This window comes from Ictalurus punctatus, chromosome 29 (assembly GCF_001660625.3).
Source record: "Ictalurus punctatus breed USDA103 chromosome 29, Coco_2.0, whole genome shotgun sequence".
NCBI lineage: Eukaryota > Metazoa > Chordata > Actinopteri > Siluriformes > Ictaluridae > Ictalurus > Ictalurus punctatus.
This window is the reverse complement of record NC_030444.2, coordinates 16,318,379-16,337,143: the sequence shown is the minus strand read 5'-3', so window position 1 is coordinate 16,337,143 and position 18,765 is coordinate 16,318,379. Positions and strand designations below refer to the sequence as shown.

The 18,765-nt window shown below is 40.2% G+C and overlaps 1 protein-coding gene across 1 annotated transcript; it reads left to right on the top strand.

Annotated features, from left to right (window-relative positions):
- gucy1a1 (guanylate cyclase 1 soluble subunit alpha 1) lies at positions 1–16,033 on the top strand. The gene is made up of 8 exons (XM_017460809.3): positions 1–558; positions 1,538–1,596; positions 2,591–2,676; positions 5,682–6,397; positions 8,540–9,025; positions 12,162–12,305; positions 13,832–13,986; positions 14,704–16,033. Exons 1-8 carry the CDS (start codon positions 331–333, stop codon positions 14,873–14,875), a joined length of 2,046 nt encoding a protein of 681 aa, XP_017316298.1. The 5' UTR covers positions 1–330; the 3' UTR covers positions 14,876–16,033.
- The last annotated feature ends 2,732 nt before the right edge of the window (positions 16,034–18,765 follow it).

Sequence of the window (18,765 nt, the reverse complement as noted above, 5' to 3'; positions counted from 1 at the left end):
GTCCTCACCTCTGCACCTGATTGGCCAGTCCAGAGCTACTCGGCTCCTGATTGGTTGCATGTGTAATGCCTTTGCTCCCTTTATTAGCATTTGGGATTTTCTCTGGAGGTGCGTTGTCGGTAAGTTTGCGGTGCGGCGTGAGGTCCGAGGTTCTCCTGCTCACGGTGTTGAGAGAACTGAGGCGCAGCTCGGTTCTGCAGGGTTCTGCTGGGTTCTCCCTCAGTGGGAATGTGTGTGTTCATCTGGAGAGGGTTTGGGGATGACTGTAGCGCCACTTGCGCCATGTAGACGCTCCGTTTTCGCTGCGTGTGCGCCGGGTTTCCTCTCAGGATGTTCTGTGCCAAACTGAAGGAGCTGAAAATTTCGGGTGAGTGTCCTTTCTCAGTGCCGGTTAGAAATGCAGAAGCGGAGGAGAGAGGAGATGGAGAGGAGGGAGAGGAGAGCCGAGCTCAGCTCTCTGAACACGTCGCAAACGTCGCTCCGAGACGCAAAACGAGTCGGAATAAAGTTAATCTGCATTCACTGGGAGAGAGCGTCCGCAAACTGGTGTGTCCCGAGGTAATGAACATTCCTCTGCTCACATCCGCCCTCATATTCCACTCTCTCACACATGCTGGACTCAACCATACCATTATTAGCATCACTGATCAGGTCTATCATCTATCATCTACAATCTATAACCTATCATCTATCATCTGTGTGGAATTGGTCACTAACCTTAACGCCTTCTTCTTAATCTAATCAACATGTTTACTGATTTCTGCTTATATGCAAATTCTGTGCAGTTTATTGAAATAAATCCATTCCTGCCATATTGTGTTTATCATTCCTGCCATTTTCAGTGGTATTTAAACAGAAAACCCCTCAGTGTTGAATAAACACACACATCTACACTGAATGTGATATTAATGTCTATTATTACTGTTGTTGTTGTTGTTGTTGTTGTTGTTGTTGTTTGCTGTCATGTTTTCTGTAATCCTGTGACATTTAAGTTTCTCAGGTCTGTTGCTTCTTCCCTTTATATCATTTCTCTGGCATGTTGTTTTTATTATTTATTTTTTAGAATCCCTTTAGATTACAAATTCCTCTGGTTGTTGTTCATTTCGAGTCTCTGATAATGACTTTTCTGGAGGAACATCTCCTGAAGTCATTCCTGTAATCATATTTCTGAGTAAACTCAGTTATTCACTCGCGTTTTATGAAGGAAATTTATGAAGGTTATTATATAATATTGTTTCCCGAGGTCATGTCATGTATGTAATTGGTTTTCAGGGTCCTATTATATAATGTTATATTAATAATGAGTAATATTAATGACACGGGGGTAATGAGTGTCAGAGAAGTGTCACTGAGGTGGAGAGATGGTAATGCACGTTCTGTTTCTGCTTCTTTTCTCTGATTTTCTGTAGAGAAAGTATAGAGTAAATGAAGAATCATTTCTTTAGTCATGTTGAATAATTTCTTCACTCCATGTAAAAATAAATATTGATATGTTATGATTGAGTTGCGTAATCAGCGCGCTCTGATGTGTCTGTAGTTTGAGAAACTGCGAACTGCGATGTCCAGAGTGATGAAACAGCAGTCGCACTCCACATGGTAAGAACTCACAGTTATAATCCTGTAATATCCGTTCGTTATCATTTCATTATCATCCGTTCATTATCATCTCAATCCCAGCCGGAGAATCCACTTTATCCACATTCAGAATGTTATATACAACAGTTTATTAAAACGTCTCGTTCTGTTTAACAGTCAAATCTACATTGTGAGTACTGTATGTTGATGAAATGATGTGTACTCAGGTTTACTTTAAGTCACTGGATTTGGATTCCTCAGATCTGTGTGTGTGTGTGTGTGTGTGTGTGTGTGTGTGTGTGTGTGTGTGTGGAGGCTCAGCGCTAAACGCAGTGCGTCGGAACATAAGGTTTAGCTAATTTACTGAATCTGCTGCTGATCACATCATTAAGCTGCTCCTGGGACACACTCGTCCATGCGAGGAATAAACTGTGGTTAAAAAACCGATGTGAAGTGGAAATGTTTAATCACAGAGATAAAATACAGATAAATGTGTTAATAAATGACGTTCTTATTTAAATAAAAGCTTATATCAGAACAAGTCAAAGGGATTAATAAGGATGATGTCATTACATCACTCAGTGATTTTAATGAAAAGTAAAGAATAAACTAAAATAGACTGTACTTCTACTACAATCCTTATTATTATTATTATTATTATTATTATTATTACTATTATTATTATTATTATTATTATCATTATTATCTAGAAGTCTGACCTCATGTGGATGTGCACTGAATATTTATTTAAACCACACACAGAGCTTTGTTACTGTATTATGGATGTGGTATTAATTTATCATTCATTATAATTTTTTGGGGGATAAATTTGATTTGTTTTAAATCTGCTTTTATAAATGATTAAGCTTTCACATTATCCACTGTTCATATGAAGCACTTTTACTCACACGGAGCACTGGCCACTAAATTCAGTTCATTAAAGTTAATTTGTGGGGTTTTTGTGTATTTTTGTGTACTGTTGTGTATTTCCTGGTCTTTTCCCCTCACTCCACAGTCCTCAACACAGCACAGATGTTTATCAGCTTCTGGACAAACCTGAACACTTGCTGGATGTCATGAAGAGTTACTCAGTGAAAACAGGTCACATTTAATCATTAATATAGAATTGTTTATGTCATGTTTCACATCTTCAACATGTCTATTTAATCTCAGTTTAATTTTAAAAGCACAACTCTGTGGTATAAACACTGACTCACTTCCAGCAGCCGCACAAATACGAGGAAACATCATCATTCATAATCTAATTAAATCTCGAAAACACATTAACGACTCGGCTCTAGCTGCAGTGATGGATAAGTGGGTGTGTGTAATATGTCAGAAATATCCTGACACTTGAAGACATGTTTATGAATCTGTAACATGAGATTTAGTTTAGCTGATAAAACAGAAAAAACACGAAATTCTATTATTTTATATCCAAAACAAGTATTTTATTTAAAAAAAACATCGTAATTAAAGTACTGATGATAAAAAACGAAGCAAAGACGAGACCTTATTCACAACCTGATATTTCACAATATAAATAGTGCTGCTTGAAAGTTTGTGAACCCTTTAGAATTTTCTACATTTCTGCATAAATATGATCTAAAACATCATCAGATTTTCACACACATCCGAAAAGTTGATAAAGAACACAATACAAGAACCACTGAGACAAAAATAATATATTTGGTAATTTATTTATTAAGGAAAATGATCCAATATTACATATCTGTGAGAGTGAATGTGTGTGCACCTCTAGGATTAGCAGTTAATGTGAAGGTGAGATTAGAGTCCGGTGTTTTCAGTCAGTGGGATGATGATCAGGTGTGAGTGAGTGAGCGTCCTGTTTTATTTAAAGAACAGGGATCTATCAGAGTCTGATCTTCACAACGTGTTTGTGGAAGTGTATCATGGCACGAACAAAGAAGATTTCTGAGGAATTCAGAAAAAGAGTTGTTGAAGCTCATCATGGTGGAAAAGTTCACAAAACCATCTCTAAAGAGTTTGGACTCCACCAATCCACAGTCAGACAGATTGTGTACAACTGGAGGAAGTTCAACACCATCGTTCCCCTCCCCAGGAGTGAAGACCAACAAAGATCTCTCCAAGAGCAAGACGTGTAATAGTCCACGAGGTCACAGAGGAACCCAGAATAACTTCTAACCAACTAAAGGCCTTCTCACATTGTCTGATGTTAATGTTCATGAGTCCACCATCAGGAGAACACTGAACACCAACGGTGTGCATGGCAGGGCTGCAAGGAGAACCACACTGCTCTCCAAAAAGAACACTGCTGCCCTTCTGCAGTTTGTTAAAGATCACGTGGACGAGTCAGAAGACTAATGGAAAATGTTTTGCGGAAGGAGGAGACCAAAATAGAACTTTTTGGTTTAAATGAGAAGCGTTATGTTTGGAAAAGGAAAACACTGCATTCCAGCATAAGAACCTTCTCCCATCTGTGAAACATGGTGGTGGTAGTATTAAGGTTTTGGACTGTTTTGCTGCATCTAGACCAGGACGACTCGCCATCACTGATGGAACAATGAATTGTGAATGATACCAGCGAATTCTAAAGGAAAATATCAGGACATCTGTCCACGAAATGAATCTAAAGAGAAAGTGGGTCATGCAGCAAGACAACGATCCTAAACACACGAGTTGTTCTACCAAAGAACGGTTAAAGAAGAATAAAGTTCATGTTTTGGAATGTCCAAGTCAAAGTCCTGACCTTAATCCAGTAGAAATGTTGTGGAAGAACCTGAAGCGAGCGGTTCATGTGAGGAAATCCACCAACATCCCAGAGTTGAAGCTGTTCTGTACTGAGGAACGGGATAAAACTCCTCCGAGCCGATGTGCAGAACTGATCAACACTTACCCCGAACCTTTATCTGCAGTTATTACTCAAGGAGCTCACACCACATACTGAAAGCAAAGGTGCACATACTTTTACCCCTCACAGATATGTAATACTGGATCATTTTCCTCAGTAAATCAATGAACAAGTATAATATATTTGTCTCAGTTGTTTAATTGTGTTCTCTTTATCTACTTTTAGGACTTGTGTGAAAATTGTTTTAGGTCGTATTTATACAGAAATAGAGAAACTTTGAAGTACCACTGTATATATGATCATATTGTTTATTGCTTGTGTCTCTTGAGGAACTCTTAAAGATTTATTCAGAACCCTGCAACAGAGGGTTTTCACCACAGAAATGGTTCCAGGTAGAATAAATTTGTATCCCCTGATTTTTCTCCATAATTTGGTCTTGGCCAGTTCCCACCCCCAGTCGGCTCTCATTAGACAGCTACCAACAGGGAGGGTGAAGGCTAACATGGACTTCCTCCACAAGGAACCCGATGCCAATCACACGTTTCCAAACTGCTGCTCGTGTTGGATCACAGGGTGGCGTAACACACTCCGAGGAAAGCGCTAAATGTCCTCTTCCACATACATGAGCTTACAGATGCCTGTGATTGGCTAGTGTTGCTGAGATTGACAGACAGCTGTGGCATTGTTGGGATTTGAACTTATGATCTCCCAAAGATGGGGCAAAATGAACCTGGCTCTGAATGGACTGCAGGGATAATGTCTTTCATTTAAAATGTGCACAGAGAGGCTGTACAATATATAATTTAATATCTTAATTAATTAATATTAAATATCATTATCACAATATCAACATTTATAATACTGACATCACAAACACCAAAGATCTACAAATGAGATCTGAGCATGAGATGTTTTCTGTTGGTGTTTTGATCCAAAACTTATGTCACAGTTTATATTAGTTTATCAATTATGCAATATGCAAATGTCTCTTGAGATTCCATTGGTTAAACAGGGATGGGGCGGAGCCTATGGCATTTAGAGCATAAACTCTGGATTAAAAGTATTGACGTGCTGCATCAAATAATTATACATTTTTTTAAATAAAAAATGTTATGCTCTTCTAAACGGGTTTGAATGATTGATCTGTTCCAGGGCATTCAGTGATGTCAGTGTTTAATAATTAAATGTTATTTTTGTTATTTTAATGTTTACGTGTCCTGACGTTGATTAAGATGTGTAGAAGATGATTCTGTCTTATTTCCATAAATCTCAGGAATTCCCATGGACTCTCTGAAGCTCGCTCTGGGCTCTGAGGTTTTCTGTGACTGCTATGAAGAAGATGGTCACGTGCTCCGTGTGGTGGGCGGAGCCCTACATGACTTCCTGAACAGCTTCAACGTTCTCCTGAAGCAGAGCGCCCAGCCCACAGCCGACGCTCCCCGTCACGTGTGCCAGGCCTCTGTGCTGTGCTTGGACAAAGACCCGGGTCTCCTGACAGTCTACTACTTCAACCCTCACTCCACCACTGAGCTCTTCTTCCCAGGCATCATCAAGGCGGCGGCTCACTTCCTGTACGGCATCAACGTGGATGTCAAGATGGACTCGGAGCTAAAAGAGGGTGGGGCTCTCCATGACAACCATCAGCCCCACCTTTTGTACTCCATTGTGGTGAGAGATGCCAGGAGCCTGACGCCCAGCCCCATGAGGACACACTCGTCCGGTCAAATCCCAATGTCGCTGCTCTACTCCACCTTCCCCTTCCACATCCTGTTAGATCAGGACATGGCAGTGCTGCAGATGGGAGACGGGCTGAGGAGGCGATTATGGCGTGGCAGGGAGGGGCAGAGGAGGCCAGGCTTTGAGGAGCACTTTGTGATTGTGATGCCTGAGATCCAGGCAGACTTCCAGGGAATCCTCACCATGCTGAACACACAGTTCATCCTGAGGGTAAAGCAGCATGGAGCTAGCACTGCTGCCGGCTACGGGAAGGTAATGCACCTCACTTCCTGAGTGTAAATCCAGCTCACATATTCGGCCTAAAACATTACATCTTGTTCACTGAATTTCACCTGGAAGCTTCCCTGTATCTCCAACCTCACCATCAGTACTGATACATCAGCACCTGAACACACACAATCCTGATCTCATCACACTGACATCATCTTCATACGCCGTGTTCATGTGGTGGATTGCTCTGTGGGATGGTGTGAGAGGTTGTGAGATGTTCCTCACACTGTGGGACCAAGTGTTTGGATTTTAATGAAGGTCAGCAGATTTAGAGGAAGGAACAATGAAAATCACGACAAGGACATGTGCTACATGCTGCTGGTAGATTGTGTGCCTGGGTTTAAATTTTTAGATCACAGATTTGTTTGAGAAGATTCTGAGAGAATCAGCAGAATTCAGAATCAGTAATTAGATGATCTTTTTCCTCTCAGGTTGTTTGTCCTGATGTGAGAATGAGTTTGTGGTTATTGAATGGTTATATCAAGACGTTAGTGTGGATAAAACTGAACCTGAGTCAGGAGTGATTTTCTGTTCAGAAGTAAATGTCAAGGCTTGTAGACATTCACCTCTTACAGCCTCAGATAATGAGATTTAACCTATTTATGGCTAAAGGGCAGGACTTACTCAGCATTCTCATTACGCATGAATGTAAACATCTAAAATTAGGTTTTAGATTCTGTATTAAATTCTGTCTCTGCACGTTTTCTGTTTCTTGCCTCTGGAGAAACTCTCTGTAGCTTTTACTTTAAGCCTCTTTCTGTGTTTATCGTCGATGTCACATCTCCTTCAGGACACGTTGTCGTTGAGTCTTTATCTCTTTTCCCTCTCGGCTGTCTGTACAGTGACACGTAATAATAATATTCCGGCTGTGCCATCTGGATATTTATTCTTATCCTTGGCAAACATTCTTGGTTTATAGAGAGAGAGGAAGAAGAAAAGAAAGATAAAATCTCCCTAAAGTACTTTAGTGTCATGCAGGATTGTTGGAGCACTTTACACTTGGTATTTATAGAGTGTTCATTAATCTTCTGTACACTTCGGGAACGTCGTCTCAGTTTATACAGAAGGTCTTTTTGGAACGTCACTAATCCGTATGGACTGAACTGCGGTATAGCGCTGTCTATACGCTGATTCACATTGACAGCAATCCCAGGACGGTGCTGAGAAATAAAACCCACTGTGCTAACTTCTGATTCGGATTCAGAGTTTGAGTGCCTGCTAGTCCGCTAATATCAAACTGCCATAAAGTAGTGTTTATCCTAATTCGTGCGGTATCGTGCTAGAAATCTGCCGTTTTCTACATTAAGAGTTTGTTGGCATGCTTGTGAGTTGTGAGCATGCTAATTCACCAATCATAATCATTACGGGTACACTACACTTATTTACGATTGAGGCAGGATATAACTGCGCAGCTGAAGGTTAAACATCAGCACCAGCTTAACCACCGAGCACCGCTGGGCTTCAAACCTAAACCTGCGTCCTGACTGACCGAGATGAACTGTTTATAATATTCACATATCAGAAGGATAAAGTAATGCACATTGTTATTGGTGAAAATAAAAACATGGACAAAGAATTTAACATAAACAACAAAAAACCCGAACGTGTTTGTAAAACTAAATCAGCAGGACAAGGAGGTTAAAGGGCTAAGAGAAGATTGAAGTCGTCTTTTGCGTGATGTCGATAAACCCTGATGTTACGTGATGTTTGTTATTTGAGCGTTTCAGCGTGTTCAGGTGTGATGTGACCTCGGAGACAGAAGATCCACGTTGTTCGTTATTACATCACCTACACTGACCACAGTTCTTATGTTTCCCCCAAAATATCTCCGTATTTAGTTTAATTTTCAAACACGATATCAGCTGACATTGTTCATGATCTCGTAAAATAAAAATAAACAGTCATTTAAAGATGACACGACGACACAAAAAAAAACATTCTATTTTAATTAAAGGAATATTAAGATGACCTTTGCATATTTGTATATTGAGATATTTGAATAACCACACCCATTTACTGAGGATGAAAGTCTGTAATAATTTGTAGTTTATAGTTTTATAAGATTTCACGCCTGCACAGTGCTGAAATGAAAGTGATCTAAGCTCTCTGACTGTCTGACTGCAGCACATGGACCTTAAGGGTCAGATGATCTTCATGTCCGAGTTGAATGCCGTGCTGTTCCTGGGCTCGCCCTGTGTGGACCGTCTAGAAGAGCTGACAGGGCGTGGCCTCTACCTGTCCGACATCCCGATTCATAACGCTCTGCGTGATGTGGTGCTGGTGGGTGAGCAGGCGAAGGCGCAGGACGGCCTGAAGAAGCGTCTGGGGAAAGCGAAAGCAGCTCTGGAACAGGCTCACCTGGCCCTCGAGGAGGAGAAGCGCAAAACTGTTGAGCTGCTCTTCACCATCTTCCCCGGGAACGTGGCCCAGCGGCTGTGGCAGGGGCTCCCGGTGCAGGCCAAGAAGTTCGACGCCGTCACAGTGCTGTTCTCTGACATCGTGGGTTTCACTGCTATCTGCTCCCGCTGCACGCCCATGCAGGTGGTGGACATGCTGAGCGCTCTGTACACGCGTTTCGACCGGCACTGCGGAGAACTCGATGTCTACAAGGTGAGAATCGCAGGAGAAAGGGTTCCTTGGATAGTTATAGGTTCTTACTTCTCCGAATCTGAACTCTTCAGGGTTTTAGATTTAACCTTTGATGATGTTCAGGGAGATCAGTGGTTATTGGTTCTAGTCCATTAAATCGTAAGCTGAATAAAAAGCTCATTTCTTCAGCACAGATCAATATATTAGTGTAAAATCATGTATGAATGAGTTTATGGATGAAATCTTTGTCTTAACAGACGAACAGCAGTACCAAACACTAAAGAGATTTTAATGTGCAGTTATAAAACAGCCAAAGAAAAGATCTGAGTCTCTGTAAGATTCATTTAGTTTGAAGTCTTTAATACATCCTGATGGAATGTGGAGCTTTGTTTAGGCACACAACCAGAAACATCATGAAACTCTCACATCAGGACAGAGGAAGACGTTTTCTGATCTATTATTAACCAGAGATTTTTCTGGTTAAACCAAAGTAAAGTGCTGTACTTTTAAAAATAGCTCTTAAAGGAGTTTTGGCTGGAATAAAATGGGCTCAGAAGCACATGCATGAAGAAATGAAGAATTAATATGGATAATTTATAATTCATGTGTTCTCTGGAGTTGACTTTGGAACACGATAACGGCTAGGAATCCATTTCTGCTTTATAGATTATTCCCAAAAGTTTCCGACTAATTGAATTTAATTTGCTATTTTTCGGATTAATCACGGCTTGTGTGTGTGTGTGTGTGTGTGTGTGTGTATGTGTGTGTGTGTGTGTGTGTGTGTGTGTGTGTGTGTGTGTGTGTAGAATGAATAATGCTCTGTAGTAATGTGTGTTGATGTTTGGATGGAGAACGGGTTTCAGGTTTATCTCTGTTCCTGCGTGTCTGAGCTCGAGTGCTGTAGAGACTTCTCTCGTCTCCGTCTCTGCTCTCCATGAATTCGGCTAATGGAGTCTGTGAAAATAAAACATTTCGGACATGGATCGGACGACGCATTCCTACACATGTCCTAAAATAATCCTAAATCACATCACCATCTCCGTTATCGGACTGAGCAGACCAGCGCTGTGTGTTTAAAGAGCTGGAGATCAGGAAAAGGGGACGAACTCGAGGGAAAAAACAAAAACAGCGAATCTCTTCCACAAAGTCCTTCATGTAAAAATACACTGCATTCATTTGTGCTGTTTTGGTTTGTGAGATATTCTAGTGTTCTGTATCAGTGTCACAGTAAATATAAACGCAAAACATTTCACATCAATTCACTTAATAACGAGTGAAACGATCTCCGATGTAAGCTTGTGTGTATAATATCGTTATGAGATCATTATAAAACACGTATAGGACAGATATTAAGCCTCGACTCTTACTGTTCTCCAGCTTGATGAAGTTGTTATTATTTGAAGTATTTGTAGAATGTCTTAATAAAGAGGAATATGGTGATATTCAGGAGGTTTTCACTTCAGTGAAAGACATTAAAGGGTTTAGATTATTGTTTATTTTTGTGTTAGTGTTCATGCTGTCCACCATCATCCTCACAACACACACTGAGGGAAGATCTCCTCCACACTTCTGTGCCGTCTGGCCTCAGGAAGGGAATTCTGTCACGATGCTGTTTGTTGACTACAGCTCAGCATTAACACTATCACTCCCTCAACATTCACCACCAAGCTGGGGGACTTGGGTCTGAGACTGTCTCTATACCCGTGGATCTCCAGCTTCCTGATGGACAGACCACACGCAGTTAGGGTGGGCAAACATGTCTCCCCCCTCCTCACCCTCAGCACTGGAGACACCAGGGATGTGTACTGTGCCCCCTGCTGTACTCCCTGTACACCTGTGACCATGTGGCCACCTCCTACTCTTCCACCATTGTTAAGTTTGCTGATGACACCGTTGTGTTGGGCCTGATCTGCGATAACGATGAGAAGGCCTATTTGGAGGAGATTAAGAGCCTGGAGAACTAGTGCCATGAGAACAAGCTCCTCCTGAACGTCAGCAAGACAAAGGAGCTGGTTGTGGACTTCAGCACAAAGCAGGAGAGGCGCTACCATCCACTTGAGATCAACGGGACCCCAGGGGAGTGTGTTTACAGTTTCCATTACCTTAGTGTCAACATCACACTGGACCTGACATGGTCCGGTCACGTCAACGCGCTGGTGAAGCAGGCCCGTCATCGACTATTCCACCTCAAACACCTGAAAGATTTTAAACTGCCTCCTAGCGTACTCAGGAACTTTTACACCTGCACCACTGAGAGCATCCTGACGGGAAACATTGCAGCCTGGTTTTGGAACAGCACCAAGCAGGACACATGAGTTCTCCAGAGGGAGAGAACAACGGAGCGTAGCATCTGCACCGAGCTCACTGACCTGCAGTCCAACAAGTGGTGCTGGACCAAGGCCAGGAGATAATGAAGGACCTCAGACATCCAAACATCGGACTGTTCTCTCTGTTACGGTCAGAGAAACGCTTCTGTTCCCTGAAGACCAACACAGAGAGAATGAGGAGGAGCTTTTTCCTGCAGGCGATTTGGGCCTTCCACCAGGGGAACACCAAGGAGTAGAACTGGACTAGAACTGGACTATAACTTGTCTAGAACTGGACTAGAACTGGACTAGAACTGGACTAGAACCCACACATACATCCTCCACTACCTCATCGTGCCTGTATTACATTTTTACATCTTCACATTCACTCTTTTTACATTCTTTACAATTTCACATATACAGTTTTGCCAATTATTTATATATTTATATTATTCTGCTTTATATTCCATTTAGTACAACCCCAATTCCATAAAAGTTGGGACGCTGTGTAAAATGTAAATAAAAACAGAATGCAATGATTTGATGATGTTATTCACAGTAGAAGATAGAAAACATATCAGATGTTTAAATGAGGAAATGTACCATTTTAAGGAAAAAATTAGGTAATTTTTAATTTGATGGCGGCAATATCTCAAAAAAGTTGGGACGGAGGCAACACAAGGCTGGAAAAGTAAGTGTTAGTAAAAAGAAACAGCTGGAGGTTATAACCAATCATGTTACTGACCTGTTCCCGATTAACCTCCAGCTGGTGTGTTAAACACACACCAAATAAGCTGAGATTCGGCTCCTGTCTGAATGATCTGGGATTAGAGTTCCTCTCTGTATTGCAGGTGGAGACGATCGGAGATGCGTACTGCGTTGCTGGAGGTTTACATAAGGACAGTCCGACCCACGCTGTACAGATCGCTCTGATGGCCTTGAAGATGATGGAGCTCTCCGATGAGGTCACAACCCCCATGGGCGAGGTCATCAAGGTCAGTGCTCATCACATTCCTGCATTAGACAGTGTGTGTGTGTGTGTGTGTGTGTGTCTTTACACTGTGTGAGAGTTAACACTAATTTGTTATATGACGTGTACGTGTGTTAGACGTGTCATGCTGCAAATTTCTTCTGTTAATATTTGGATGTTAAATGCCACTGTGTTTGATCTAAATCCAGATAAAAGTATTAAAAGTGTAAATGTAACTCTATATTTCTCACTTTCATACTCAAATGATTTATTTCTGATCTCATCATCTTCAGTTTCTTACAGTTTTCATGAAAACTAAAACTACATGCAAACATTTTCATAAACTAATATTAATTATTGAAACAATTCACAAACTATAACACAAGAAAAAATTTTCCCCAGAATTATTTAAATGGTTAAAAATCACAGTATAAAACTGTAAAAAATAATAAAACCTCAAAGCACTAAAAATAAACCAAAAGTAAACTGAGTATTTGAAAAAGAAACTGAAATGAATAAGGAATAAAAACACTAATGTTGCAGACACTAATGACTTCTGATTCCACACATTTACATACAGCACATTTCATTTATTCACAAATGCACATTCACCTCGAGGAGAAAATGTCCAGTACCCTCGTGCACCCAGTAGCTCTGTAGGACCAGAGCGCAAGTTCTCCTCAGCATGCAGATGAAAGCTTGGACTGATGCGGTTCAACCATGTCATGAAGGAAGACGTGCAGAAAAGGAGGAATTGCACTGAGAAAATGTGAGAGGCACGTCTCTGATGGTACGACCACGTTATACACCGCGAAGTCCGAACAGATGCAGCTGGAACCAGAAGGGCGTCAGCAGTGCTGCAGGCCCAAGGAGAGGTGGATGGATCGGACCGTGGAGGACATGCGACTCGTAGACGTAGACCCTGCACCTTCTCGGGAGAAACAGCAGGAAAGCGGGATGTAACAGCTGACTATTAGTCTTATTCATTTATTATTCCTTCAGTGCTGTTTCCTGGTGTTTACGTTTGGCGACGAAGGAACCTGTGATGCTGATGATGATGATTAATGAGATTTTAGATGAAGCAAGTCGACTGTTTAACTTTCATCGTTCTTCGTGTTTGATCATTTGTTCTTCACTAAATAAACTGCAATTATTAGAAGACGACTGTGTGGGGCCTGCAAATATTTTTTCCTAGAACCTGCATGCTAAGCTAGCTATCTAGTGAGCTAACTTAGCTAATGTTTGCAATGAAGAGATGGTGGTTGTCGTGGTAACATCATATAAACGTTATATATAAAACAAGATCTGATACAGAAATCCAACTCGTATGACAATGTGAGCTAGTTTACTAGCAGTTAGCTAACCGGATGGATACTGTATGTTAACAGTCTCTAATTTGCATATTCATGCGTATTCATCGCTCCTGGTTAAGAGCAGAGATGTTCCTCTGCTGTTTGTATTTGATGAAACATAAACATGAATCAGTTTATTATTCAACACGGGTGATTTTGAAGGCGATGAGTGATTTAGCGTTTTGTTTTTGTTTCTCAGATGCGGATTGGTGTTCATTCAGGCTCAGTTCTGGCGGGCGTGGTCGGGGTGAAGATGCCTCGCTACTGTCTTTTCGGAAACAACGTCACTTTAGCCAACAAGTTTGAGTCCTGCAGCCTGCCGAGGAAAATCAACATCAGTCCTACAACCTACAGGTACAGGATCGATAAAACTCCGGATTTCTCACCTCTCATTTTGTAAGAAAAAGTGTTTTAACGATGTGTTAATGTCGAAACCTCCGCGAGAAACTCCGACAAACGACGCGTTAATGAGATTACACTTAACCTTATCTCTGAACATTACACAGTAAACATTTTTGGCAGCTTACAGTACGATACATGGAATACACGAATCCTTTAAACTCGATCTTTCAGCGAAGGTCAGATGATTATAACATAAGTGAGAACTGACAACAAACTTATTTCACTTCTGTGCTGTTCTTTAATAAATGAAAAGTTTAACTGTTGGTAAACTGGTATAACAGAAAGAAAACCCTGCTGTAACTCCGCTTCTTCACACCGTCCCATCACTGATTATTTTGGTATAATTACATGTCCTGTTGTGTTTTATTCACTTCAGTTTCATTTATAAAGCCTTGTTAATAATGGACACTGTCACAAAGCAGCTTTACAGATAATGGATATAAATTTTAAATGATTAAATTGATTGCTAACGAGCAGCCAGAGGCGACGGTGGTGAAGAAAAACTCCCCGAAACGACATGAGGAAGAAACCTTGAGAGGAACCAGACTCAATATTTATTTTCTCACGTTATTCCTTTCTTCTCAGGCTGTGCTCTTTACCCTTACACACCCTCTGTGCAGTGATCTGTTTATATAAAGATCATTTCAAAGCTGTCCCTTCTTGTTCCAGGCTGCTAAAAGATTGTCCTGAGTTCACGTTTATCCCACGCTCCAGAGACGACCTTCCACCCAACTTCCCGTTGGACATTCCGGGTATTTGTTACTTCCTGGAGGCGTCCAGCAGCAGGACGAGCGACACCGGGGTAAATTGTTTCCCCGCCGTGATGAACAGTGTACAGTAAGGTACAGCATGTGGAGCTGAGCCGGCAGTAGCACGTTCTCCAGCAATGGGACTGTTTAAAAAGCTGGGGAGTGATCAGTGCTTACAGAGTCACGGCAAAGTGCCCCGTGTTTAACCCACGGAGTAGATAGCTTCCTGCACTTTAATAAAGCTCTGTGTGACTGATCTTCCTCAGAGATCATCTGCAGTGTTTAAGTCAAAGCCACGACTTCAGCTTTAGAGACTTAGTCATGAGCATCAGAACACAAGGGATTATTTACATACTGTACACAAAGCCGGCGTGATCACATTAACGTAGTATTTATTCACTCACAAACTGAGAATCACAGCACGGCGTAGCGAACACGGCGTAGCGAACACGGCGTAGCGAACACGGCGTAGCGAACACGGCGTAGCGAACACGGCGTAGCGAACACGGCGTAGCGAACACGGCGTAGCGAACACGGCGTAGCGAACACGGCGTAGCGAACACGGCCCTGACTTCACACCGGATCAGTTTTACACCTGCTCATGTGTTAATGTCTTTATTTACTCTCGTGCCATTTTATTCTGGAAAGTTCTTTTACCTGCTGTCTGTGTGTACTGTGTGACGTCAAGTTAAACTTTATTTATAAAACACGTTTAAAGACAATAGATGATGATCCAATGCACTGTATAAAACATCACATAGCACATTAAATAACATCATAAGATAAAGAATAAAAATAAGTTTTAAGGGAAGATTTATATATAGAGTCTGGGACCAACCCCAGAAAAGGCTCGATCATTCTCTCAGTACGACGGCGTGGGAATGAAGTTTAATATGAGATCTTAGTGTTGTGATCTTAGAATTGTAGCACTCTTACAAATCCCATGAGGTTTTTAGCATTAGAGTTGGTGATCATTGCTTTAATAAATCAGTGAAACAGACGACTTTAATCTGGTTTTATTTTAATCTGGTTTTATTTTAATCTGGTTTTATTTTAATCTGGTTTTATTTTAATCTGGTTTTATTTTAATCTGGTTTTATTTGAAAGAAAAGTGAAACCTCTTTAAAAAAAATCACACTTGAAAAGAATAAAGTTCACGGCACTGTGTCTGTAAACATTATTTCAGTTTATTTTGAAACCGTGGTGAGTAAGAGTCATTGGTCAGTTGCAGTGTCAGTCCAGTGAAAGTGGGCGGAGCTTGTTTGTGTGTAGTGATGTCACAGAAGCATCATACTGGTGGTGTTGAGTTTAGTTATAATGTGAAACTTCTGGAATAAACGATCGAGAATGTGTAAAATCTCCTGCAATGTAAAATCTGTGTAAAACTGATACTGTCTGAATCGGAGGATAAAAAACAAAGATTTATAATAATAATAATAATAATAATAACTATAATAATAATAATAATAATAATAATAATAAGTGTGACATTTTGTATTGTAATACAGCTGTAATAAAAAAGAATAAAAATATTGACACCTCAGTGTGTTTTTCTGTGTGACAAATAATAACTTATGCTAGTTTTCTTTTTCTGTGATTATTTAGTGACAGGCGTGTTATTTTATCAATCATCATCATCATCATATTATTATTATTATTATTACTGACCTGAAAATTTTGTTTCTAATTTTACGCTTAACAAAGTGTTTTATTTATTCATTTATTTAAAAAAAAAAAACTTTTGAAATATGTCAATATAAGGGTAAACATCTAAATACAGTGTTGTAGAGAATGAAAGTAGAGATATGGAGGATTAAAGTCTCACAATAATCACACTGTCAGATTATTATATACAGCTGTAATGTGAATCAGTTCATTACTCACGTCTGAGAAGAATCGAAATTCTGAAAGTATTTTAGAAAAACATATTGATATGACAGATGACAGAAACGTTTTGAGAGCAGTGAAGAAACGCCAAAAACAACAGTCAGTGACATCACCAACGACCTCAGGGCAGGGGGAAGGTCTCACCATCCACCGTTCCAGAAGACTTCGAGAGCAGAAATATAAAGGCAAAGGCCAAAGTGTGGAGAAAGAAAAGATCTGCTCATGATCCAGAACATGCAAGCTCATTTTTGTGAAACATGGTGGAGGTAGTGTCATGGCTTGGGCTTGCATGGCTGCTTCTGGAACATTCTCACTAATCATTATTGATGAAGTACAGTGGATTTAATAAGTTTACACACCCCAGTTAAAATGGCAGGTTTTTGTGATGAAAGAAGATAAATCATGTCAGAACCTTTTCTACCTCTTATTGTGAAATTTTAACCAATTAATTAAATTGAAAAACAATAATTTAAGGAGAAATTATGGAAAATAAAAAGTATACAATAACCTGGTTGCATAAGTTTGTACACCCTAAACTAATACTTAGTTGAAGCAGCTTTAGATTTTATCCCAGCAGTCAGTCTTTTGGGTAAGAGTCCATCAGTTGGAGCGTCATGACTTAGCAATATTTTTGTCATTTTTCCTTGCAAAAGCATTCTAACTCTGTCAGATGGGCGGGGCATCTCCTCTACACAGCCTTCTCCAGGTCACCACACAGATCTTTGATTAGATTTCGGTCTGGACTCTGGCTGGATCGTTCTAAAAGCATGACCTTGTTTAGGTGAAGTCGTTCCTTTGTTGATCTGTAGGTTTGCTTCGGGTCGTCATGCTGAAAGGTGAAATTTCTCTTCATCTGTGTGTTTTAGCAGAAGCTGTAAAGTTTTGTGCCAGAATTGTCTGGTATTTGGAGCTGTTCATTTTACCCTCCATCCTGATTAAAGCCCCAGTTCCAGCTGAAGAAAAACAGCCCCAGTGTTTGATGCTGCCACCACCGTGCTTCTCAGTGGGTACAGTGTTCTTTTGTTGATTTGCTTATAAAAGGGTGCGCACACTTATGCAAGCTGGGTATTAGAAGTATTTTGTTTTCTTCTTTTCCCCAAAAAACAGTTCTGGCTGTTTGTCACTTGATATTTATATGTTGTGGTTTCACAATAAAAGTGAAAAAGGTTCTGATACGATTTATCTTAATTTCTTATTTTTCTTTCTTTTTTTTCTTTTTTTTTTTTTTTTTTTTTTACATCACAACAACCTGCCAGATTAACAGGGGCGTGTAGACTTTTTATATCCACTGTAACTCATGATGGTATCAGCAGAATGAATTTAGAAGTTTACAGGAACATTTTGTTGATAATTTACATAGAAACGCATCCAAATGAATCAGGAGGAACTTCACCATGCAGCAAGAGAACGATCCAAAACACACTTCCACCTCAACACAGGACTTCATCAGGGGAAAGTGGAGAACAAAGCCAGTGAGTCACAGGCTTGATGCAGTTATAGCAAGCAAGGGATAAGCAATCGAATATTGTGTTATTTACTTTAATTTACTTTAACTACCTGTTCCTATACTCACCCAAAAATTGAGTGGTCCTCCACCGAAGGTGTCATGGTCTAAATTGTTTAACACATCTAGTAAATATCAGGAAATAAAATCTGAAATCTTTTGATCTCAAACCCAAACTTTTCCCCTCGTTCTTGTGTGTTTGTCGTAAATGAAAAAAAAATTGTGTACTAACGTTGCTGTTAAATTTTATATCATAAGAATATATAATAACAACATGGCAACAACAAAACAACAACAATAGCTAATCAAAACGAATGTCCTTATTTTAAGATATTTATATGTTATAATGATTTATTCAAATTTATATCAATAAAAATATTCAAATGCTGCATTTTCTTTATCTGTTTTTTAACAGTAAATAATCTTCACCTGCTGCACGATACAGAATAAAAGTGATTAAATAAAACACTACACACAAAATATCCACTATTTATAATAAATAAATGAAGTGCGGTTTCGCTTGTGACTGACCACGCATGCGCACTGAAGTTCCCCAGCGCCAGTCTCCGGTCCGTAACGTCACCTGTGATC

Coding starts and splice junctions, on each gene's coding strand:
- gucy1a1 (XM_017460809.3), top strand. CDS start 331: ATGTTCTGTGCCAAACTGAAGGAGCTGAAAATTTCGGGTGAGTGTCCT. Junction 559..1,537: donor GCAAACTGGTGTGTCCCGAG/GTAATGAACATT, acceptor ATGTGTCTGTAG/TTTGAGAAACTGCGAACTGC. Junction 12,306..13,831: donor CCATGGGCGAGGTCATCAAG/GTCAGTGCTCAT, acceptor TTTGTTTCTCAG/ATGCGGATTGGTGTTCATTC.